Source organism: Porites lutea, chromosome 2 (genome assembly GCF_958299795.1).
Source record: "Porites lutea chromosome 2, jaPorLute2.1, whole genome shotgun sequence".
Classification (NCBI taxonomy): Eukaryota; Metazoa; Cnidaria; class Anthozoa; order Scleractinia; family Poritidae; genus Porites; species Porites lutea.
The window spans coordinates 51,651,752-51,676,507 of NC_133202.1; the positions used below are offsets into that span (position 1 = coordinate 51,651,752).

At 38.4% G+C, this 24,756-nt stretch overlaps 2 protein-coding genes across 3 annotated transcripts in view; one reads left to right on the top strand and one right to left on the bottom strand.

The window, feature by feature from the left end:
- Positions 1–8,564, top strand: part of LOC140928978 (uncharacterized) — a 42,887-nt gene extending 34,323 nt beyond the window's left edge. The window contains exons 35-45 of the mRNA XM_073378789.1: positions 87–279; positions 479–700; positions 2,284–2,355; positions 2,444–2,700; positions 3,515–3,648; positions 4,079–4,192; positions 5,463–5,590; positions 6,176–6,258; positions 6,600–6,690; positions 6,856–6,996; positions 8,162–8,564. Coding sequence (XP_073234890.1) covers positions 87–279; positions 479–700; positions 2,284–2,355; positions 2,444–2,700; positions 3,515–3,648; positions 4,079–4,192; positions 5,463–5,590; positions 6,176–6,258; positions 6,600–6,690; positions 6,856–6,996; positions 8,162–8,410 — 1,684 coding nt within the window. The 3' untranslated portion in view covers positions 8,411–8,564. The remainder of the gene's footprint in view (positions 1–86; positions 280–478; positions 701–2,283; positions 2,356–2,443; positions 2,701–3,514; positions 3,649–4,078; positions 4,193–5,462; positions 5,591–6,175; positions 6,259–6,599; positions 6,691–6,855; positions 6,997–8,161) is intronic.
- A 2,705-nt stretch (positions 8,565–11,269) lies between these two features.
- Positions 11,270–24,618, bottom strand: LOC140927175 (uncharacterized). Of its 2 annotated transcripts, none has more exons than XM_073376822.1 (12): positions 24,365–24,618; positions 20,902–20,972; positions 19,620–19,671; positions 17,760–17,827; positions 17,120–17,168; positions 15,572–15,669; positions 15,386–15,477; positions 14,981–15,041; positions 13,588–13,639; positions 12,979–13,043; positions 12,757–12,793; positions 11,270–11,556 (listed from the first exon to the last, which is right to left on the bottom strand). In XM_073376822.1, the coding sequence occupies exons 1-12, from the start codon at positions 24,528–24,530 to the stop codon at positions 11,396–11,398; spliced, it is 972 nt and encodes a 323-aa protein (XP_073232923.1). In that variant the 5' UTR covers positions 24,531–24,618; the 3' UTR covers positions 11,270–11,395. The 2 variants fall into 2 exon arrangements, with proteins under 2 accessions (XP_073232923.1, XP_073232922.1); XM_073376821.1 differs by having other exon boundaries at positions 11,277–11,556; positions 15,572–15,672.
- Between the last annotated feature and the right edge of the window lie 138 nt (positions 24,619–24,756).

Here is a 24,756-nt window from a genome sequence, read left to right on the forward strand (position 1 = left end):
TAATTGTTAAATAGCTTAGGTGGACTGTTAGACGCATAATGATTTTTTTTGGCCAAAATGGACCTGTTTCTTTCTTTCTCTTTCAGGGCGCAAACAAATTGCGATGTGTTTGTGTTGACCAAAAAGGACTTGGACGAGGTACTTACGCATTATCCACAAATTCGAAAGAAAATCCTTGAAACAGCTGAGGAAAGGCAGCGGATGGTGGCAGAACGTGCTAAGGCCTTTGCTAAGAAAAAAGAAGAGGACAAAAAAAGAGAAGAAGAAAACAAGCTCAAGGTTTTTTATTATCATTTTTATTTTTGCATGACCTACAGATGGATTAATTAACAGTTAATGATGTCTTAACTCAAATTAAAAGAGGCAGCCTGGTAAAGCATCTGGATCATGATTATACTTAAGACACGTCGCCTATTCTTGCCACTAAGATTTTGTTGCATCGTGTTAAAGACCCCGAAACTTGTTATTTTTTGTTTAGGAAAAAGAAGAAGGTACCGATCAAGAAACTCTTGTTATTGAAGAACCCGCTGAGCCTACACCAATGTTTCAACAACGCCTGCTTACCAGCGTTAAAGCATTTAAAGCCCGTTTGGCGGACCTGTTTATCCACTTTGTTATTTTGCCTGATAGCAACCTAAGGCTCATCAAGTACATCAACTGCCTGTTTGTGTTTGCTACGACCCTCACTATAACATACATGGTAAGTAAAACATGCGGTATTCAAGCTGACTCGTCTCCTGTCAAGTCGTCACTTAAAAAGTAAATTCGCGCTGCTTCAGTCTTTATTGCGCTTATTCAATCTCGTTAAACTCGTCAAATGTTGGCAAATTCTCCTGGAGTTGATTTCTAAAGGACTGTGTCTCAGTTTAGGAAAAGAAAAAGAAAGTCGTCTTTTATTCACGTCCTCCACAAAACGTGAAATTAGACACTTTCACGTTGTAGTTGCGCAGCGACGGCAACGAAAAGTGCAGAAAAGCGTGAAGCACATTCAAAGTTGTTGTTTTGCTAATCTGAACCTGTTGCTTTTTTGCCTTAACCGTCGTCGTTGCTCAAACTCCCTAGAGGGGCGATCAATGGGCGCATTCCCATCCACCCTTCCGCTCCCTTTGGTCACGTTTCTAGCGTTCAGTTCTCTGCGTGCGATCCAATTAGAGACGACTGGGAACGAGTCAGGTAATGTAGCATATTCATTGTTCTAGTCATGCAGTCCGTCGTCGTGAAGGTAACAGGTAGGGGAGGACAGGAGGATGGGAGCGCGGGAGGATAGGGGAGAGAGGGGTAGGCAGGCCTGGGGAGGAAAGTGTGGGAAGTGGGATCTCTAAAAGCGTAGGACTAAGGCGGGAGAAATCCTGGGGAAATTACACAAAAATGCCTAATAGAAAAAGAGCTAAAAGGAGGACACTGTCGTCAGTTGAACATGAACTGCAATATGTTTTCGAATTTCCTACTCTCACTATAACTTACATCTGTTAACAAGAGTCTGATAATAAGCAAAACACACACTAGTGACGCAGTACCAGCAGAGAGATGACCTTGACTTAGCGCAACTGAAGAAGGCATAATCCAGTTTTCTAAAGGACACGCTAAACACCTTTTATTCGCTAATGATCACATTCACTCTTTTCTCTTTCCAAAAAACTAGAACGTCACGTTACATTAGATGACGATTACGGCAAAAAGCAAACAAAAATTATATCAAAATTGCCCCAATTACCTCTGGATAAAAATGGCATGAAATTTCTTGTTTTGCGTGGGTAGAATAAACAGTGAATGACAGCAAAGGGAAAACTTGGTTAGGTGGTACAAATTGACTTTGCAGTTTGCCGTAAACGGCCAGGAGCGACCAACTTCCATGCACTCTTGTCGGCTCGATCGAGGAGTATCTTCACCGACCAGTTTATTTTTGAGAGATTTTGCACGAACTATCTTATAAGTACATCATGCAGTCCAGTCAGCAAAACCTACAGAACTAGAAATGGTCTTTTTGTGACGTTTAGTTTCCTTGAATGCATTCAAAGACGAGGGGAGCTTTCATTCTCGCAGGAAAAGGTGCTCCAAAATGTCTCTAGAAAGAAAACGGGTCCTGGAAAATGCCGGCAGTGACATAGGCCTAGTATGAAGTTGCTCGCTCCAGATTTGGGCTGCTGTGCAGACATGATTCTATATCTCTCTATTTCCTCTCAGTAACTTTTGATGGAGCTGGGCCAAACACATTTCATTTTTTAAATTTAAAGTTCTGTTGTGTTTACTGATGTTTACCATGGTATCTCGGTTTTAATTCAGGCTGCTTTTCAAGATCATCCTTGGTATCTCTTTGCCTTTAACTACTTATGCGAGTTATCGTTTTACGTAGAGGTAAGTAACTTACACATCACAGCTACATTTAACATTCTCATAAAATCCGACAGAACGAAAACTCCCCTTTAACGTTTGTCTTTTTCAGATCTACCTCAATTTCCACATGGCCTACAGGAACAACATTGGTGAAGTTATTTCTGATGGAAAAACATTATTGACTAATTACGTTAAAGGAAAGTTTCTTCTCGATATTTTGGCTTCTTTTCCTATTGACCTTTTCGCACTGGCTGCACCTTCGAACAAGCGGCTACTGGTGTTGTCATACCTACGGCTGCTTCATTTGCTTCGTCTCGTACGAATGCAACAGTTTTTCTCAGAACTGGCCCAGAGGTTAAACATCGAGTAAGTATCGTCTTCCAAGTACTGGGTAAACATGCTTTTTCTTCTTAGTCTGTTGTTTTAATTTTTCTAAATTTAATAAATGAAGAACGTTAGAGATCGGGGACAATGAAAGTGATACCAAGAGCCATTATGGCCCTTGGTGATACCTAGTCCCTCACGTCCACAAACACCACTCAGATAGAGAAAACCTGTCCAGGGGAGAGGGGTAACCCTACCAGCAGAGCAAGCGTACGGTATTTGAATGAGAAAGAAAGTTGACCCTTTGCCCTTAACCTTTTCCCGAGCCAACAGCCCTCGCGCATGCTTTGATTGTCTCGTCTTGATAGAGTTGACCTTGCCGAGCGAGCCAAGTTGTTTATATGGAGAAAAATTGGCCCGGTTCGAAGGGTGACCCAACGATCGCTAACGTGTGACCCGGCCAGTCGGGTCACTCTTTTAGCCAGGCCAACTCTTTGTTTCTAATGTAAATAGTTCGCCACATTTTGTAAGAGAATGTATGAAAAGTTGGCTCACCCAGGGTAGCTCGGGTAGGAACAGGTACATTTCTACCCTGGAAACTATTCTCCATATTAAAGGGGCTTTAGGAAAAATTTAATTGGAATCCAGTTTAGGTTAACTTCAAACACCAGTCTCAAGTCGATGAATTTCTCAAAATTTCTACAAAAAGCGAACAAAAGGTAAAGATAATACTTTGACATCTGGTAAAAATCGATTCTTGTTTCTTATTCGTAAACGTGATTCTAAATATGTGTTATTTTACGACCGCTGCACGAACGACAGTCATTAATTGATATTATTTTCCTTTCGTTTTTAGCGTGTTTAAAATGCGTATGAGCAAATTTTTCTTCCAGCTAGTGATAGTGATTCATGTATTTGCTTGCGCATGGTATTGTCTAGCCTGCCCGCTAAATGAGTGCTATCCAGAAGAAAATTGGGTCAAACATCAAGGTAATTCATGTCACCAGTTACAGGATAAACTAGACTCAAGCACGTGACGACTGTTAAATTTCAGTTTTATACTATGCCGCACGAATTGTCTGATTTTCCTTTTAATAATAATAATAATAATAATAATAATAATAATAATAATAATAATAATAATAATAATAAACTTTATTTAACAAGGGTAACACGGGACAGTACTTCAACTGAATAACTAGTGGCCGTCTTGAGGTAGTATTGCGCGCGCGGCTGACTTACAGCAGTTTTGGACCGAATGAAGATTGCGGATATACCTGACTCCATTCTACTAAGCTTTTTCTCTAAATACCAACGGAACAGATTCTTCCGTTTGTCTCATTCAAATGAACACCACAACTGCTTTAATAGAGCCATGTTTCTCATCTGCTTCACTGGTTTTGCTGTTTCCTTACTGCAGGTCTGCTGGACGCGCCCGCCCTCACCCGTTACTGTACAGCGGTTTATTGGGTCGTGGCAACGATGACTTCTACTGGGTATGGAGATATTCATGGCGATAACTCTTATGAAATGGGTGAGAAAAGCGAATAATATCTTATTCTCCCAGTGAATTATCCTAGGCCCATTTGCAAGCAATGATACTTTAACGGCAGCTAATTCAAAATAGTTAAATGAAAATATAACAGAAAAAGATACGCCAGTCTGTAGAGTCCTTTGCCTTCCACTTTTCTTCAGCAACATGCAAACAAATGCAGCAACTCCCAACAATGTTGGGACCTGTAGTGCATCGTGGGAAGGATACAACCCATAAGACTGTAGACCATGCGTAATGCACGTACGTGGCCCCACAATGTTGGAAGAGCTGTCCAAACGGTTGCAATATTCTTCTGCTACGCTTCGGTGATCACAGAACAAACTGTTGGGATTTGTTGATTCAAAAGTTTGACTGGTTTCAAACTTTGAGCAACAATTCCCAACAACACGAAACGCCATGCAAAAACAAACAACAGGGTGTACCTACGGACGCGACATGTTACATCCAACAATGCTGGGAGTTGTTGGCCTACAATGTTGCGCCTGTTTGTACAGGGCGTTACACATTGTCTCTTGATACTGTAGGCTAAGAGCTCTGGAGAAACAAGCGATAAACAGTCTTTGCCGCTCAGGTGGCTTACCAAATATTTCAGTTGTTTCACTGTTGGGGGTTTCTGTCGAAATTTTGAATTTTAGGCCGTACCAGATATAGCTGACTCGAACTCTTTCTATATTATATACCTTGTTTATTTGATTGAAGCGCCCAACTTCAAATTAGCGCCTGCCTCGAATAAACGCCCCTCCTCAAGGGGGGAGAAGTTAATAAGCGTCCAACCTCTGATAAGCACCCACCCCAAACTACCACCCGCGCAAAAAAAAACGAAGGTGGACGAGAAGAGTACTGGTTATTATTTTTTTACTGCACCATCTGCTTCTCGTCGACTGAACCATTTGCAGACGTTACGCCGTGAGACATCTACAAGGTAACATCAGAGAGTTGTTTGCTTGGTGATCTTACTGATACAAACAGTGAGATAGAAATTGGCGAGATACTGCTAAGAGACTTCCGCTGAGAGTTATTAGGTTTTTTAAAAAAAATAAACTTTTAATGTTCGTTGGAAAATTAACTAAAACTACTTGCTGGGAATAAGGAAAATTTAACAAGCGCCCAGGCTGGAACAAACGCCCACCTCGAATAATTATAAGTGGCACTCTCAAGGCCAAAAAATTTAATCAACGTCCACGGCGTCTAATCGAATAATATGGTATGTTTTATGTACGTGCACATTGATTTTCTCTCCTTCTTATAGTCCTGGCAAGCTTTGTGATGGTTTTTGGCAAGTTGCTTTTCGGTTTTATCCTCGGTAACATCGCTTCTACTTTGGCGAACGCAGAGGTTAGGAGAGTCAAGTACGAGGAGAAACTGGGCGCCATTCAGGTAATTTATGTAACAGTTTGGCACTTTGTTTCTATCATAAACCTGGGATACTGGCGGCATGCGGTAATACCCGGGGGGTTTTGGAATCGCCACACGTAGGAGTAAATGGCTTCAAAATGTTCAAAACGCAAGTGAAACCACGAACCACCAGTGGTTTCATAGCAAAGGTTTGAACGTCGTCAGCTATGTTCGGCTAGTTTATAAAAGTTCTACTTGATTTGCTTTTAATAATAACATTGACAATTCCCATCGTGTTTCTCAAACAAACAAAGAAGTGGCACCATCATCAAGTCATTTCCTTCGCCTAGTCCGCAGGATAGTTTAGGCTCGTGGTCCGAGACAGTTTTGTTGCTGTTGTTTTCTCCCGGCCTTTCGTCTCTGATACTTCACCGAAATGTATTTGAAAGGAAGACCTGGAAAGACGCCGTACATTTCCATGGTCTGTTATCTTATAGACCATAGCTCTCGACCAATCTGCGAGCGAGAAATAGCTGAGTTATTGTAAAATATCATTTGGCTAACGTGACAAATCGTACCGTTATGAATAAAAAAAAAATAATAAAAATACCCATTAACCACTTGCAGGCACATATGTCAGACCAACATATTCCCGGGACCCTACAAAGCCGAGTCATGAACTTCTACGAGTTTATTTGGAACAAAAACAAGTAAGTCTACAGTTCACAGTATTCGGCTACGCACTCAAATGGAACTGCGGTCGTGTCTTTAGAATCAAATATAAAGTTCCTGTGTCCAGTTATCTCAAATTAAAACTTCTTAAGCTGTTAACAACCACACTAAAATGCTGACAAAGAAATCTTTAAAAATTTCTGGGAAAGTTTTTTTATTCAGCAACAGTGTTGGTGAATTTCAGTTAAAGCAATACAGCCCAAATGCATCTGCAAAATGGACAACTCAAATCAAGCTCTACTGCGTGCTAAAAACCATACCCGCATAGCTTAGTTATGATATAATGGTTTAACTCATTTTTTATTTCTTTCATTACCAGGGGTGTTGATCACAGTACTTTGTTCTACGATATGCCTATTTGCATGAACGGTGAATTGTGCCTTGGAATGGTCAAGGAAATAATCTGTTCGGTAAATTATGCAGTCACGCTTTCTCTAATGTGATTGTGAACTTGCACTTTTTTCTTTCAGGTCAAATTTTAAGTACAGTTATATAGGGAAGATCCCATATCAAGAAACTGAGCTTTTCGCGTTCTTTATCCCCCTCATTTTTAATAAAGTTTCAATTTTCTTCAGGTTCCGTTGTTTGAGAACACTGATCTTGCATTTATTCGTCTGCTCTGCACCAAAGTAAAGCCAGCACACTTCCACGCTAGTGAGTACATTGTACGTAAGGGAGATATAGGACAGGAGATGTTTATCATCCGCAAAGGCCTGGTAAGGAAGTTATCAAGATACATAGAACATTTAAGTAATAGAAAACGTTTTCCGTGTTTGCATAGCCTGATATAAACACGAGAGGGGTTGGGAGAATTCGAGATAGTTATGCAAACCCGAGACGAAGTCGAGGGTTTGCATAACCGTCGAGAATTCTCCCAACGCCTCGAGTGTTTATATCAGGCTATGCAAACACAGGAAAAAAGTTTTCTATTGCTTTTATAAAATAACTTTCCCTAGAAAAAAACGCAAAACTCTTTGTATGGCACTGATTAAAAGAGAAGTTCTTACCAGTCGCAAAATCTTGTCCACGAAGTCTTGCACGCGTAATGAGTTCTTGTTTTGCAAAAAGATGCTTTGCAAAATACGGAGTTTTCTCGCTTAAAACGTCAGCTTAAGCGAAGAAAAATTGACTCACCTTCTTTGTAACGATTTTCCATGTTTCAGCCGACGAAGGAATGGACAAATAAAGTAAACTTGTCGAGTTTTGAACTCGAAAACTCGAGAAAACTTTTTCAAATTTGGTGCTTGCGTGATTAGCGCGCGAAAAGCCAAACAACTTGACGCCACAACCATGTTTACATACTCTCATGCAAACACTGCTCTCGGCCAATCAGAGCGCGCGACGCGCGTACTATCTTAGTTATTTTATAACATAGAACATTACAACACGCCTCGTTCCTTGAGAACCCTGGGAACGAGGTTGACGCTTCTTCTTAGCCGTAACTGGATCACTAGATAGACATACTCACTAAACTAAATACGGGAATATGGGAAGAGGTGGGAACGTGGTCCTCATATTATGAACTCATGAATAGTATTCGCAGAGCCTGGTCTGCATATAATCGTAGGATTGTCTCGATCGCGCCTCCGAAAAACGCAATTAATATGACATCATCGATCCATAAAGGACCAAATACCTGATCAAATGCTTAAACAAGGAACGGCACAAATTGCAAAAAGGTATGTCAGTAGACCAACTGTGGCATCATCGATGTAAAGAAACCTGTCAAACCGGTTAAACCACCAAATAATAGCACGTGACATTATCTTAATGATCGATTATGCGGTTACTAGGCTTAATAGAACGGTGCACTGACTAGTGTAGATTTCCTGGCATTTTAATGGGATAAAATAAACGCAGCATATACGAATTATTTTTCAGGTTGAGGTTGTAACTGATGAGGATCCCCCAGAAATCATCGAGACCTTGGAGAAGGGTGATTTTTACGGTGAAAGCAGCTTAGTTTACGCCAGTCCTCACAAATTGTCAGTTCGCGCAGTCACTCACGTAGACATGCTCGTCCTTACAAAAGTGGACTTGGACTCAGTGCTCGCTCACTACGATGATGTTGCTATTCAAGTTAAAGAAGTTGCGGAGAGGCTGTACCCTACTCCATCTAAAACTAAATGAACCTTCTTTTAAAAAGTATCTCAATCAGTCATTAAAAAAACTAGAACTGGAAAAGAATCTGTATTTGCCATTTTTTATCGTGAATGTAAAAAACTTACCTGACGTTACATTATTACTTTTTTTCTGTTTTTGCATTGGTTTACAACTAACAATAAACAAGGTTATTATTTTTTCCACTGTTTAAACTGTCTTCATTACTCTTGTCGTTATTACTTTCTTTTTTTTCTTCTTTCTTTTTGTCTAAATTATTCAAGCAGCAGTACAAATTAATGCCCGAGGGTTACTTGATCGATTCTTAGGCTTAGAGATGCTAATGAGGTTTGGAGCTCTGACTCTCTTTCAGAGGGGGACATTGGGGGGTACCCAATACCGCAATACCGTAAGAAAAAATGGCAAATACCGAAATACCGCGTCGAAAATCGTCTAAATACCGATACCGCATATTTTAATCACATTCATAATCGGTTCCGCATACTCACGGGTGCTTCCATCTAGGGCGTTTAATTATCTCAGGCATTTGCATGCACCAGATGTCCATGTTTTTTTTAATATTTTGGTAGTTGGCAAATTTTTGGCAAATTTTCACTGAAAAGAACCTTTTGGTAGATCGACCCAACAGCTAACTAACTCCAATAAAAATAACTCTTGAAAGCGCGAAAAAAACAAACAAACAAACAAACAAACAAACAAACAAACAGACAAACCAACCAAAACCCTTTCCACGCCTGTCTAGTACGAGTTTGGATGAGTCTATAGTCTCGTACTTCAGTATCTCAGGGGTCAACTATCTCGACTGTCTCACACGCCGCGCCGGTAAGAGGCAAACTTACCAAATTTTCTCTTTTAACTTTACAAGGCGTTTTTCAATTCGCGAAACCCGCCATCTAAACTTACTCTTGTTGCGATAATGCTCGCCTCCTTCGCCCTCTTCATAAAAAATTGCCACACAGTCAATGATGACCACGCCGTCTTCGCCGTCTCAGCGACCTCATTCATTGTGAGAAAACGTGTAAGACCTCGAATTGCCGGCACAGGTATAGTCTGCTACACAGCCGTTTTTAGTGTCGTCGAGCTGGGGAGGAGCGTTGCGTGATGGCACTAAAAACGGCTGTGTAGCAGACTGGCACACGTACACAGATCGAAAAGCCTGGTCAGAGGTAACTTGAGGCGACTCATTGTCATTGGATGCAACAACAATCACATTGTATATTATCGACCATTATTAAACTGTCACAAAATGACCCACAATGGTTTAATCATTTACCGTTCTGTCTCAAGACTTCTAAATATTAACTTTTAATGACCTTTATGTCCTACTGTGTTTTGTTTTGCGTATTGTATCGAAAGGAAAGCGCAAATAAACGGCTGAAACGGTACCGTAATACCGTGAACAATCTTATTTCACCGAATACCGTCAGCCAAAATGATGAAAAACCGCATACCGCAGAGCTAGATGATACCGCAATACCGCACGTTAAAATCAAAATTACCGAAATATCGCACGAAAAAAAGCCCAATACCGCAATACCGTAAGCCCCCATGTCCCCCTCCTTTCAGAAAGGAAATCAAAGTATCACCCCTTGACTTTCAATAAAACTGTGTTGATTAGGCAAGAAAAAAGTGTTGTCCGCATTAATGGTGTCCCGCTTACAGTAAGCGGGTTTGAATTTAGAGAAAATGTAAGAGCTTTCTTTCCCCAGGGACAACGAAAACTGTGCCAACTAAAGTTGTTTTGTCTCGATATTTTTGACCAACTAGTTGGATTTTACTAAAACATTTATTCCTCTCGCCCTCATGGGCTGTGAGTCAATAGGCCATTCGGCCTTCGGCTTCATGGGCTATTGATTCAGAGCCCATTCGGGCTCGAGGAATAATTGTTAATTACACCTGGGATGACCCCAGAAATCGCTCAGTATTCGAATCCTGAGGCGCGGGCGCTAAGCGCTTACATCTAGTCCAAATGCTGAACCCTGGGGGACCCCACAGAGTGTTAGTTATTGGCTTAATATAGCGTCATTAACAAGCTTTGTTTGCTTACAGTTTTATAGGTGATTTAAACTAGTTGTGCACGATAGTCATGACACCATAAATCTAGAGCGTAGATAAAAGGAAAGGAATTGATAAAATGATATTAATAATTATGATTCTCTGTACCAACAGGAGCCCATCATAGGCTCCTGGTATCAAACACTTTTTCAAGATCAATAAAGATTCCGATTGAAAGTCAAATAAAAATAATACTTATCATAGTAGTATCATTGTTTAGAAAAGGCTAAAAACAGCACAATGTAAGGCACCCCCGTAAAACCATCCGACCGTTTATCCGACCTGATTTGCATCATGGCCCAACAGTGTTCGTAAAAATGAGCTTTTACTGCAGTTTTCGATGGAAGCGTCCTAGTTTGGTGGATAAAACGTTAAACCGATGATACGAAGGTCCCAGTTAGAACTTTACCATTACGCTGTTTTCATGGAAAATAAACTTTGCCCCAAGTTGTCTCTCTTGAACCTGATGCATAAATGCCGTACCATCGACATATACATGAAGTGAGGATTATTCCTGCGACAAATTCGCCTGAGGGGGTAACCTGTGATCAGGTATCCTTCTTCCCTTGGGGGCCGCGTCTGTTCAAAACACTTGAGTGAAAGGCCTTTTAAATACTAAATGATAGATCATATACTTCAACTCGCGAAATTCTCTACCGCTTTAAAAACCTAACGCCTGAAAAGAATACCCCTTTCGGGCGGAGTCTCCCCGTATTGGTCATTATAGGGCATTATAGGGCATTATAGGGCATGGTCCCCCACAGTGGCTCAGTGATATGCGTAAATGTCCGATCATCTCCCCTTCTGACTCGAGTTTTTAACCACACAACTTGTTTACGTACATTTATTATTTTCAGATACAATAGTCATTTACGTATAAACATAATAAGTAGCTATCTAGACGGAAAGCAGTTTGAAATGCAAAAGTGCCGGCTGCTGTCATGACACTATTTTAGGCTTTTTGGCAGCGGATGTTAGATCAACAGCAGCAACAACACTAGGCCCCAGGCCTCCAACCCTGGTGGGCGGTGTCGCGGTTTTGACAGGAGCAGGTACGACGCTCACATCCCATTTGCTTTTACGCTTCTTTGGCTCCTCGCCTATAAAGAGAAGAAGAAGAAGAAGAAAAAGGAAACTCGCAGTTTTAAAATGACGCGAGGTTGCGCAAATTATTTTTTTTTTCTCTCGGTTTATTCTGTTTTAGAGCGGTTTTTGAAACAAAGATGGAGCTAATTTCTTATTGGTTAGCTTTCTCATTCACCGCAAAAGGACTAGCTTTAATACGTAGTTAGCGCTGTTCTGTGGAGCGGGAGGTCAAAGTTTCCATCACCAGGGGCCTGCTTCTCGAAACGACGATACGGACCCGGCAAGCTGTTGTTGTTGTTTACATTCAAGATAGAGGTTTAAATAGTTCTGCAACTAACATGACAAAAACTATCAGCTAACAAATTGAGATGGACTTGCTTGTTAGCTGGGACCGGCAAGTGTTTATTTAACCCGAAAAATTACCGGGAATTTCGAGAAACATTCCCCTGGGCTGGTCATAAAATAACCGGGGAAGAACGTACGTCAATGACGCTTACGTGCACTCCACCTCTTTTATCGCTCGTATTTTGTATCACATTAACCTTATTTCCCAGGTTCGAGGGAGAAAGATACATGTATAGGGAAGGCCCTTGGAACGAAGAGGTTTTATTACTAGGCTTTGTGTTTGGCTATAAATTAAATCTAGGCGATACAGTTGGCAGCGTTTTAGATAAAGCGCGTTTTGACAAATCTATACCATAACAAAAATTCAATTTCTTTCCCTTTTGGATGCACTTGAAAGGAAGGCTTGGCACAAACTGAGGTCTGAGGCTGGAATTGCCTTAGGCAGACTCTTATGTCTGTTTACTGCTTGGGGACTAACCTTCCGCCTTCATCCAGCTGAATAGTGGGTAACAAGTCATTACTTTGTAACAAACGGATACAAGGAAACCGGTCGTTGTTTCGATACGAACTTAAGCAGTGAAACTGCACAAAAATGTCGTTCACTTCAAGTATAGTTTGTGCGTGAACAAGAAAAACAGTTTGGGTAAATATTCTTCGTTCTTTAAGCCAAGGACGTCGTGAAACTATTTACAACTCGACTGAAGAACTTGTATCGAAACGACCGGTAACCTTATAAAATGATTTGAACCCAGGCGACAAGTAATATCAGTACAGCTGTAGGTCGCATATGAGACTGTTGATGACAATTACCGGTCCTTTTCAAGACTACATCGCGTTCAACTATCGAAAAAAAAGGCTACAACATTCACCTTGATTTGGTTTCTTGGTCCCTGACAAAAATTCCACCTTCAAGAAAAAAAAAATTAACTCCACATCAGCTGACAGCTTGATTCTTCATCAAGATTAGAAACTGGTTCAATAAAATCTCACGAACAAACCTACTAAACCTGTTTACTTACAAAATAATACCTCAAGGAATATCCCACACTCCCCACCATTTCTAGCCTGTAAGTTAACTATAAACAACTTACATGCGTCCTTGCTTGCTTTGCTTTTTCTTTTTCCTTTTTTTCATAAGCTTCTTTCTGAACTTTGGCTAAATTAAGAACGAAAAAAAATCAGTACTACAGAGTCCCAAGAAGACCAAGCAAATAAAACGGGCAAACAAACTGGTCACTAAGTAACTAAATTGTTTAAACTCAGGTCATGTCTTACAACGTAAGTAAGTGTAATATCTTACGATCTTCCACATTAACGTAAGTTTAGCTAAGTTTGAATAGGAAGGACCGTAATTATACATAAGCATGCTCAAAACAAAGGAAAATAAACTTTTTAAATTCCATTTAAAAAATCAAGGCTAAAAATTCAACAATAACATTAGGGCCATTTATACGAGGAAAAATAAGACGCGTCTTACATAAGACGCGTCTTAAATAAGACGCGAACTTTCCGTATAAACGGCACATTTCGTCTAAAATAAGACGCGGCTTAGCTAAGACGCGTCTTATTAGATAAGACATGGTCGTATAAATGGTACAGTTCGCGTCTTATTTAAGACGCGTCTTATTTTTCCTCGTATAAATGGCCCTATTGTGACTTCTCACCAAAGCACAACGATAAATGAATTTACTTGTACATACATAAATTTTCATAATACGACTCCTCTGTCCAACATGTGGGGTCAAACAAGCTCTACATCAGGAGAAAAAACACATACACACACTGAGTTAACAAAACTTTCTTGCTAGCAAATATGCAACTATAATAAACACCTCGCATAGTATTGCGGTGTAGGTTTATGCTTTACTAATAGGAATTAGGAAAGAGAGGAGAAGTGTGACGTCACGTTACCATGGTAGCACTATTTCTGGATGAAAACAAAATCAACGATGACGGAGATGACAAGGAGAACGGCAAAAAATAATAGATTTTTATTAACAAAACAACAACTTTGCACGTTCATCACGCTCTTTTGCACAATTCTTTTCAATCGTTGTACCACTGCGACATGAAACTTCCTAATTTTACACAATCGCTTTATGGAGTAAGTGAACACAAGACAGAAATTGTATTTTTTTTTTCTAATTTAGATATGGTCCTTTCGGATTTAACCCCAGAAAATTTCGCAAACATTTGACAAATTAAATAAAATTGAAATCGATGAAGTTTGAAGCAGTGCGAATTCACTTTTTAAGTGAAGTTTTCGGTTGGTTGTCATATAAATTTATGTCACCATGGCAACATGATGTAACGACTTCTCCTCTCTATTGTCACACACTTTTAGAACTGTCTTAAAAACACCTTAATGAACATCAATCTGTCATGGTCATGTACTATGGTATTTTTTCTGTTATTAGAGAATTTGAGATAAAAGACTTTAGTAAAATCCAACTAGTGGTCTATTATCATTGCTGTGTTCTGATTGGTTGAGCTACTACTAGGCTATATGTTATAGCCCCCTAGTAGCGAAAAGGGCGGGCTTTTTGGCGGCAAAAAAAGGATTAAAGTCTAGCTTTTAACTAGCTAAATTTTTTTTATTCTCGATTTTTTTGACCAACTAGTTGGATTTTACTAAAACATTATTATTTCTCACGCCCTCATGGCCTCTGAGCCCATTCGGGCTCGAAGAATAATTGTTAAATACACTGTACATTGAAGATCTACTGTATGGCAGGACAAGTCATCAAGGAACTTCTTAGGATCCAAAGCGTATCATTATTTTGTATAGTGCATGCAAGCACAATGCAACTCTGAGAAGAGAACATGCTACAGATAAAGTAATTGTCAACCCAAACAAGCAGGAAATTAACTTTATAGTTATTAGCTACAAGTTAATTTCTACTAAATTAGCAGAGCAGAATTATTTGGGTGGTGTTCATCCAACTGTTACAGTAATTTCTAGCTAAGATGTCATACATGACATTGTATCTTAAATTCCCTTTTTTCAACTACATTTGTCACAAATATCTAATCTATAAACAAAACATACGAAATTATGGTTCAGGTGAACATGACAAAAAGTTGATTCATTACCTTAGGGTAATTACTGCCTGTTTCATCCAGATTAAGGTATGACAGAAGCTTCTTGTAAATACTGAAACAAAGCATTATTATTTTTTAGAGTGGTTCTACTAAACCCATGAAACAGCATCTAATAAAAAGTGACAAATAGCTATTGTAACCAAAAGAAAAAAATGAAATGAGAGTATACATGTAACAGCATGGTACATGTACAATTTAGTCTATTAATCTATTTCAGAGGTTTAGTAAAATCAAAAAAATGTACTGAATTACAAATAATTATGTAATAATGATGTTTCCACATGAATAGACATTGGAAATTGTTCAGACTGGAGAAGCCATACCAAGATCTTCACGAACCTCATTCACAAATCAACAAATCATACCAATATCAATCAACATTTCCCCCCTGCTCACCTTGGGTTTCTAAAATCTTTTCTGTTCTGTATGTTGGTATTTAAGTCAAGATTTTTTTTGTGCTTCTTTTCTAAAAGATCAATTATTTTTTCCTGGAGAAGAAAGAAGAAACCATATTCAATTTTAATCAATTTTAACCTTTAACGGACGACAAAATACATTTTGTAAGTCAGTGAAGAGAAGTACCTGAAGTTTGTTAGAACATCGGCCAGTGGGTTCAGGCGGCAACTGAGGCATTGTTATTGCTGGAATTGGTTTTGATTTCACAGCAACATCAGAATCTTCTGCTAAAATAACAAGGAAAAGACTTTCATATAGATGTAGTGAACAAGAACAAGGCTAGATTAACAAATTACAAGTCTGCATATAATAAATATAAAAAAATTATGTACACTCCACAGCACTGTCCATGACCACTGCAAGTGGCATGCACCACCAACTTTTAACTCATGTCATCTAGATCATCCACTTGCAGTGGCAGGAGAGAAAAATGTATTTTTAAATACGTGGCTGGCAAGCTGGCAAGATTGGGTGAATCCTGAATTAAGCTACCCAAGTAGGCAAGATGGGCCTATCTTGTTCACTCGCAACAACACACTTTCTTCCACAAGAAATAATAAAAAATGATAAATCCTTTTAATACTGAACTTTATTGACTTAGCTTCTTGATCAAGATGACTATCAATACTACATTGTAAATCCTTTATTGACTAAGTTTTATTGACTAAGCTTTTCTCAACATCTTCTCAGTCCATACATATACATAACTGTTCATGCACATATTCACAGGAAAAAATAACAGATTCCCAATATTGGATATTTTAGGGTATTTAAAGAATACACACAAAAATCCCAAATTTGGCAACGTGAGACAAGTCCCAACCAGGGAATTCCCAACCAAGTTCCCTGATTGGGACTTGTCTCACTCTTCCAAATTTGGGATTTTTGTGGGTATTCTTTAACCCATTCGCCCCTGAACCGCCCGTAACCGCCCGTGCGGATCCAGGTCCTTTCTACCCATTGTGACGTCATCAGTTTTAACGGTCAAGGACAACTTTCTTCACTAACTTGTGCAGAGTGAAGAGATCTTTCAAACCATACCAGAATGAGCACAATTCAGTCAAGGACACCGGAGAAACAAGCAAAAAACCACGTGACATTGACCTGAAAATCTCCATGAAAATCTTGTCCCATTACCCACCTACCTTTCCTTTCGCCTAATCCTAAGATCCTAAAAGCTTTCCTAAAAACTCTTCCCACCAAAATCAAGCCTACTAAATGCCCAGCAAGAGAAAAAAAAAATGAGGCAAGAAAAGCAAAAAAAGAAGGGAGGAGAGAAAGCGAAAAGTAAAAGTCAAGACTGCTGTGTCACTTTTAAACCCAAAAACTATGTCGAAATTTTGCTTTCTGCGCATGCCCGAACTTCGCAAGCTGATATTTTGCATCTGGATCGGAAGACCGAGAAGTGTTCAACCTGTAAACCAGTTTGTGGTAAGTTTTAGCTCTTTATAGCACGACAGTGACCAGAAAACCACTCGACTAGCTTCAAAACGTGTTTTTCGGCAAAATCTCTAGGAGCAAATGGGTTAAATACCATAAAACATCCAAAAATGGGACCACAAAAAGCAGCTTGGCTAATAACCAGCCATGTAGACCTTGCTCTTGGTCAATAACACCCTTAACATTGTAAAGGACATTGGTAACAATCATGTCAATTTTGGTCACTTATTTTACCTGTTTCGGAGCTTTTTTCTTCAGGTGCAGTATTTTCAGCATCAGCTACCTGAAGATTTTAATAATATATTAGAGGTAATACTTATAATTGGAAATTTTATCATTCAATTGTGTTGCAGTCATAGAGAATAAGCAACAAGAGGCTGAGAGCCAATGGGATGAATTTGATTTAATACTCCAACTTAACGCTCTGAGTCGGGGTGTTCATTAGGCAGTGGAGATGAGAGAGAATTCACTGTTCACTGTGCAGAATTCTTTGGCTGATGTTCGGTAGCCTATGACTATTAATTTTTTATTCAGATGTGGAGCCTCTTTCAAAATATTCTCCTGTAACGGTACACCTTACTCCATTACTAGAATTCTTCATGAAAACCCTGCTGGGTAAAATTTCAGAAGCTCATTGGAGGGGTGTTAATTGCCTACATGTACATGACTTCCTTTCCTCTCAACAACCATTTAATTAACGTAAGAGAGTAAGCTTTAACCATCAAATAATAATGATGATAATAATAATAATAATAATAATAATAATAATAATAATAATAATAATAATAATAATAATAATATTAATAATAATAATACAATGTATTTTTATTATAAAAAGTCCTAATTAACAAGCACACTGCAATTTAAATTGTACCTCAGGCTCAGGAACCAATGGTTCAGTGATTGCCATTTCTTCAGAGCTATCATTAATTGTACTTGGAACTGACAATAAAAAAAGGAAACAAACAAACCAAAAAAAATAGAAACAGACAGCAATGGAATCATCACTTGATATGGTAATAATTCATGATTTAGCATGCAAAGAAACTGGTGTCCGATAGCCCTGGAGCTAGTGGATATTGCTACTGGGCTGTGAATTCTGTTCTCAAATTGCCTGATGGGCAGGTAAAGTTTTTTGAGGAATTCATATTACAGAAGAACTGTAATCAGTCCTGCTCACTTTCTTTGCACCCTGATGATTATCTAAAATTATCTTGACAAAGTACATGTTGTAGTTAATTTTTTATCCCAGGTAATTTTTGTTTCTCTTTTGTTTTTGGGTATGCTAATGTATGCTAATGAAGTTGAAACAAAAGAAAAATAAAAATTACCTGAGACAAAAAATTAACTACAACATACACTTGAGTTTGACAATTAAGTTGTGCAATAACAGGGCTCGAAATTGCGACTGATACGGTCGCCAATGCAACTAAAATTTTCTCCTTCAGTTGGCGACTAAAAACTAACTCTTTGGTGACCAGATTTCTCTCTGATTTAGATTTAAATTAAAAGAGTACAGTTAAAACAAACATTTCATCTTATCTTGCTTTGCTTTCATCATAAAAAATGTGCCAAGTCGATAAACAAAGCCAGTTTACCTCCAAATTTATACCAATTAATTTTCTGTCCATGACATTTTCAAGCAATCAGATCTGATGTATCACGCCATACTACAGGCTTCTGATAATTCGCGGAAAAAATTCAAATTTTTGAGGGATTTTCAGAGACAGATTCACAGAAATTTTCGGGCTAACTTTGCGGATAAACAATCAGTAAAAAACGGCCAATTTTGTGGGAATTTTCTGGGCCAATTTTGCTAGAAATCAATTGATTTTATGCTGATTTGATGCATGTTTAATGTTTTTTAACAGAGATAATCATTTGCTATTTTAACAGCAAAGTGCTCGAGAAATTAGCCAATGGCAAAGCTTTTAACATCATGACTAGTGCCCAGTTTTTCACAACATAATTTATGCCTTGTAGTTTTGGGACATTGTTCGCTTGTTGTGGTGATGAACTTTCAAGATAAATTTGCAAGTTTACAGCAGTTAAACAGCCCCAGTAACCAAGATAAGTTTCTAATATGTTGTATCGACATGTATTTGTTAAATTTTCCAGTGAATTTCCCGGTATTTTGCATGCTTTGGTGACTTTCACAAGATTTCACGGATTTACCTGAATTTCGCACCCCCACGCTATATATCAGAAGCCCTGATACTATAAGATGCGTCATTTACATTATACAAACTGGAGACTATATTTCTCCAGTTGGTCGCCAAAAGGTGACTTGAAGATTTTTTTAATTTTGAGCCCTGAATAATAATTATTCAATTCATTACCAATTATTAATTCATGTACTGAACATCCATATTACCCTGGCATCTTTCTCCAAGTATGTGATGCTGAAAATTTTTGATATAGCCTAATACTTAAAATAGCTGCAATTCAGGACCCAGTCTTCACTATTTTGTACAATGTCAGCTTCAAGTAGGCTTACAAGACAGTAATTTTGTTACCTCTGCGTCCTGCGTCCCTGATGTATAAATATCCCCAAAGATGCAATTTTTTTTTGAACTGGGACTCAATGGTTCTGGACTGGGACTCATGATTTTTCACAAGATGAGTCCCAGGACTCACCATAATTATTTGTAACAAAATCACTGCACAAGATCATACAAAATGTAATTTGATATGTAATTGATATGTCTTGGTTAGACACTAAGGCTGATCATACCTGTTTCTTTGTCTGTTGTGTCCTCTTGTGTCTCCACCAAGATTCCACTTTCCTATTATTCCAAAAACAGTCACCCAAAAATATCAATAAGTAATATTTTGGGTATTTCCTTGCATTGAATTATTGGTTACTTCAAGCCCTAGGATTTCAAATCCCACGGATAACAATTTTTCAGTTCCGTGCCTAGAGATCATGGGAAACTATTGGGAATAATTTTTTGGTTCCGTGAAAATTCATGGGAACCCACTTTTATTTCATTTTTCAGTTCAGTATCTGTTTCCTGGAAACATGTTGTTAAACATACTTTTAAATTAAAGAACATCAGTGTGTACTTATTATTTACAAAAAACTTCAATGTCTGTTAAAATGTCAGAAGAATGTCAATGTTAAATGTGTTAAATGTGTGTGCACTTTAGTGTCAAAAACTCCAGACCCCTCTTCGATTCAACTAAAGAAGTAAGTATTCTCACTTGAAATGTTCGCTACAGATCTTGTCTTTTCATAACGAGATTCGGGCCTTATTATCAGTTTAAACAGTGAAATTGTCACTGAAAGACTTCATTCTAATTATTACTTTTAAACTTTTGGAGACATATTTTTTTTCTTGGCACTGGAAGCCATAACAATCACTGCTGCTAACTGTAAAACATCTTTCATGCATGAGTCATCAGTAACATGTAATGCACTTTGGGAACGATTCAAGATGGTGGACGATAAAAAAATGGAACTTTTTTTAGAATTTTGTTTTTTACACAAGCTGAGTAATAAAGAATTGCTGTGCTAGTTAAGAATCCAAGTGGAAAAATATTATATTTTCGATTTTAATCCCTCAGTCTGAATATATCACGACATGTCACTGGGAAACTATTTTCCAGTTCTGTTATTTTAAGATCACAGTAATGACACAGTACAGGAAATGATCATTACCGTGAAATCCTAGGGCTTGTTACTTGTTGTTGTGAGGTAACAGTATTGTTAAGTATCTCTTCGACCTTTTGTACAGTATGACACATTTTGTGATTGCACCATTGGGCAACACCAACAAACTACTGATCTTTCAGGGTGGGACACTAAGAAGGGCCATCAAATAAATATACAGTAACTATCTGATTAGTTGAAGCAAACTTTTAACCAAACAGAAGCAACAGAAGCTCTACTTAGATCTAGTTAGCGTCACTTCATCAGTATGGAATATCTGCGCTTGTTCCTCAGACGCTATTTCGCAGGGAAACCAGTGGTAACAACCGGAAATGTGGGCTGTTCTCTCAGGTTAGCACATCACCTTAGTTTCCTTTTCTCCTTCTCCCTCATCCTCATCTGCTACTTCATCATCATATGATACCAGGCGGGCATCTTAGCAAGGAAGAAGCAAGTTAGTAAAACATATTGAGACAATAAAATGAGGATGCCACTCAGCGCGATTAGCTTTTGCTATTTCTGAGTGGCTGTGCTCTCTTTTTTCACAATTATTTCCTTTTAAAGTCTTTACACTTTTGTACCAAGAGCACAATAGGGATTGTGGTTGTTTGTTGTTGTTGTTGAGGCTACAGCAGAATAATCAGCGATAAAGCGTTTTTTGTGTCCTTTTAGTTTGGAGTACTGTGCTTAGTTACCTATCATGGTGAATTGCGTAACACTGGCCTTAATAAACATAGGCATGTTAAACGTGCATGAGCTATTTTGAATGCTTCAGTGTAACTTTAATGCCTCGGTGTAACCTTACCAAGAGTGATGAATCTACCTCTTTGATCCTATATGTAGATTGGGTTTTCGTGCGAAATTGCATATTGCAGTACATAAATGAAAACACGAAATGCTCAGCTGAGTCGATCCTCCAGCTATATATTCACTTTCCTCTGTCTTTCCCTGTTACATCACGCAAGTTAAACAAATCGTTAAAGTGAAATAAATTTCTACTCGCCAAACGTTGATTAGAAGGAAAACTCTAAGGTTTCCTCAGAGTTTCTTAAGCCAAAATGTGACTCATCGAATACGAATAGTTACGAAATACCAGGATTTTTATCATTGTGGTAGATGGTTGCATCATCATAATTCACAAGGTTTTCACGTGCGATTCTACTCAGTGAAACAGTCTTTAACTCCGACAACTTATTTCTTCATGTTTTAAAAGCTATTGCTTCTCAAAAGACAAGAGTCTTTTTTAAGGCATTGGTTACAAAACGAAACAGGTCTTCATACGTCCAAGTTACTATTTATCATTGTGAAAAGCCAATCTGCATGAGATGTACAGTCACACAGCTGGCACGTGAAAGTGTTGGACTTTGCCACCTTTCGTGGTTCATACGTGAGGGAATTCGAGTCATCACATAGTAATCTAGTAAACAGAATTATAAAAATAACTCATGCACACAATTTGCATGTGAAGATGTTGGTCTCTGGCCCTTTCACAATTTGTACGTAAAAAAGAGGCAAATTGTTTTACTACAAAATTTTCTCAAACGATTTTAAGAAATCACCTCAGCTTTATTACAACATCTGCAATAAAATTTAATAATTTAATTTATTAAATTATGTTTCATGCAACGCCAAGGTTGATAGGCTAACATTTATTAACTGCCAAGAAAATTATCAAACTGCTGAAATAATTATGTTTCTACTTATATCATGTTGCTCCACTCAATATAACAGTATCTAATTATTGTGTCAACTAGCTTCTGCCAATTTTATTCCCTAACGCTACTGTTTCTACTGAAGTTACGCATCTTTACTAAATAGAACGAAAAAGGTCGGTTGAACTTTGTAAGCAAGAGAATAATATTTTTAAAGCTTGTTTACAGGATAAACAATACTCGATACAGCTTTCAAAAAAATAAGCTGACTTTTAAACTTCTAAAACCACATTTTATAGGGCGCATACTTTCGAATTAAAGTCTGTATCTAAATATCAATTATTGCTTCATTGGAAGAGATTTGCAAATATATGATCTTTTATACTCTACCCAGTTGTAGCAGGTGAAACAGAACTCATACTGACGTGCGTTGTACCGATAGCCGAATTAGGTCAGAAATGCCTCAAAGCAGCATCCACACTTTAACATGAACCCTTAAACAGCTGCATCACTGTTGACAGCGTTTGAATCATGAAGATATTTTATGTAATGCTTCCAAACACCTGTACCCGTAATAAAAGATGAAAAAATTGTGAAGGATCAAGATGGCGGTCCAGTGCTCGACTTTCAGAAAAAAATCTTGGGGCCAACTGGCCCCCAAGTTTTCATTTTTGGTCGCCAGAACAAGTATTCTAGTCGCCAAAAATTATATTTAAGAACTAATGTGATAAAATAAACTTAACATCTTTAACTTAGCCTTAACAGAAAATGAATGGTTCAGACTTTCTTTGAACTTTCTTTCGAATGGTTTTCGCTGACGCTCGATTACCAGCCGGTGTTCTGTAAAATGAATCTGCACTCAAGCGTAAATCTCCTTAAAAAGGTATTCAAGCTTAAGGTTCAGGAAATGGAATACACATTAAAAAAACAAAATTTAGGAATCACAAAAAAACTTATTTGGGTTATGAAAGAACAAAATCAGCAAAATTTGTTTTGCGTCCCATGTATTTGCATGTTCAGAACTGAACATCGGTGAAACTTCATCTATTGCGCGGTTGCCTAACACGTGATCGAAAGTCTCCAGAAAGATCAGAAAGAGGAAACGTTGCTAATGTTTTCGGGCAAAGAAGTTGATTTTGCGAGAAGTCTGTTAGACAAACAGCATGACTTCAACTTTACTTCATTAGAAGTCAATAAAATACAGCAGAGCTTTTATTTGCGTCGTCACGCTCAACAGAAATTTGCGTAAAGTTGTTTACAAGAATTGCGAAGCTCGAGAAGTAAGCACCGTTCGTTCTCGATTAGCTTCGATTAGCTTGAGCTTTTATCAGACTAATCTGCTATCGAGTCTGCAATCGAGATACATGTTCGACATAAAGAAATTGTTTTAAATATCGATGCGCTAAAAGTCATTCCCGGAGAAACACGGGATGATCTGTTGAGAATTACGATCGATTTGTCCGAAAGTCGATAAGTCTTCCGTCGAATTCATTCATTTCACAATCCTCTTTCAAGTAAACGTAGATTAGAGTGTTGGAAGAAATCATTAAAGCCTTTAGACAAATCGTTAAAGCCTTTAGACAAATCGTTAAAACGTTTAGACAAACCGTTAGAGCGTTTGGGCAAAACGTTAGAGCGTTAGAAAAACCGTTAGCTATCCGTAAGTTGTGTAAAGGATAACAAATTATCATTAGTGTACATTTACCCAAACAAGAAAGTCACCTATCTTGGGGGCCAGGTTGGCGACCAGGCGTGAAAATTTAGTCGCCACTGAGTAAAAGCTGGTCGCATTGGCGACCCCACGGGTCGCAACGTCGAGCCCTGCCGGTCTCAAAGTGCCCTTGTTCAACCTTTACCAATGCCATGTTTAAATAGATGCCAAGATCTCATTGGTTCCTAAGCATCAACTGATAGTACCTTCAACCTTATTGGCTCTTGCAACAAACATCACAACATACAAAGATACAAAGCCACAAAGATACATACGCTCACACCACTGACATATGAGCTATTTTTTTCAAGATAGCTCAACAAGTACAATTAGAATGATGAAGTATTGGCGACCGAAGTACATGTAACTTTTATCTTGGTGATTTGTAAAAGCCTTTCATCTAGAAGGAATGCTGGTAACATCCTTTTGCATGACTATCCCAACTAAAACTTGACAAAACTTACTTGTTTTCACTCTTGCCTGAGCTGTAGGATTTGAAGCTGGTCTAGCCGGAATCACTTTGACTCGACTATCTTCGTCTTGTACTTCATCATCAGAATCTTCAATATCACTCTCACCGAGTCCATAATCAGCAAGAGAGTTTAATGATCCAATTCGTGGATTATCCATGTCTTTCCCAGTGAATAAAAAACACAGTTTTCAAGGTCTTTTAGCTGTAAATGACGTTTAATAAATGAAAGTGGCGGCCATATTGAAATCTGGATGCGCTGCTCGCTGACCAAAAAGACCGAAGACACTCGTTTTTAAATTATTCTAATTTTACGTCATGTAAACTCGTCATGTCATCTCGTCATGTATGATAAATTGATTGCGGGCGCAGAAGAGACAGTCTGTT

Bases quoted from the DNA above. Each gene is read 5' to 3' on its own strand.
- LOC140927175 (XM_073376821.1), bottom strand. From the start codon at position 24,530: ATGGATAATCCACGAATTGGATCATTAAACTCTCTTGCTGATTATGGA. The intron at 20,973-24,364 runs GTAAGTTTTGTC...TTCCTTGCTAAG, and splicing joins TCAGGCAAGAGTGAAAACAA to ATGCCCGCCTGGTATCATAT. The intron at 17,828-19,619 runs GTATGATCAGCC...TTTTATTGTCAG, and splicing joins CACAACAGACAAAGAAACAG to TTCCAAGTACAATTAATGAT.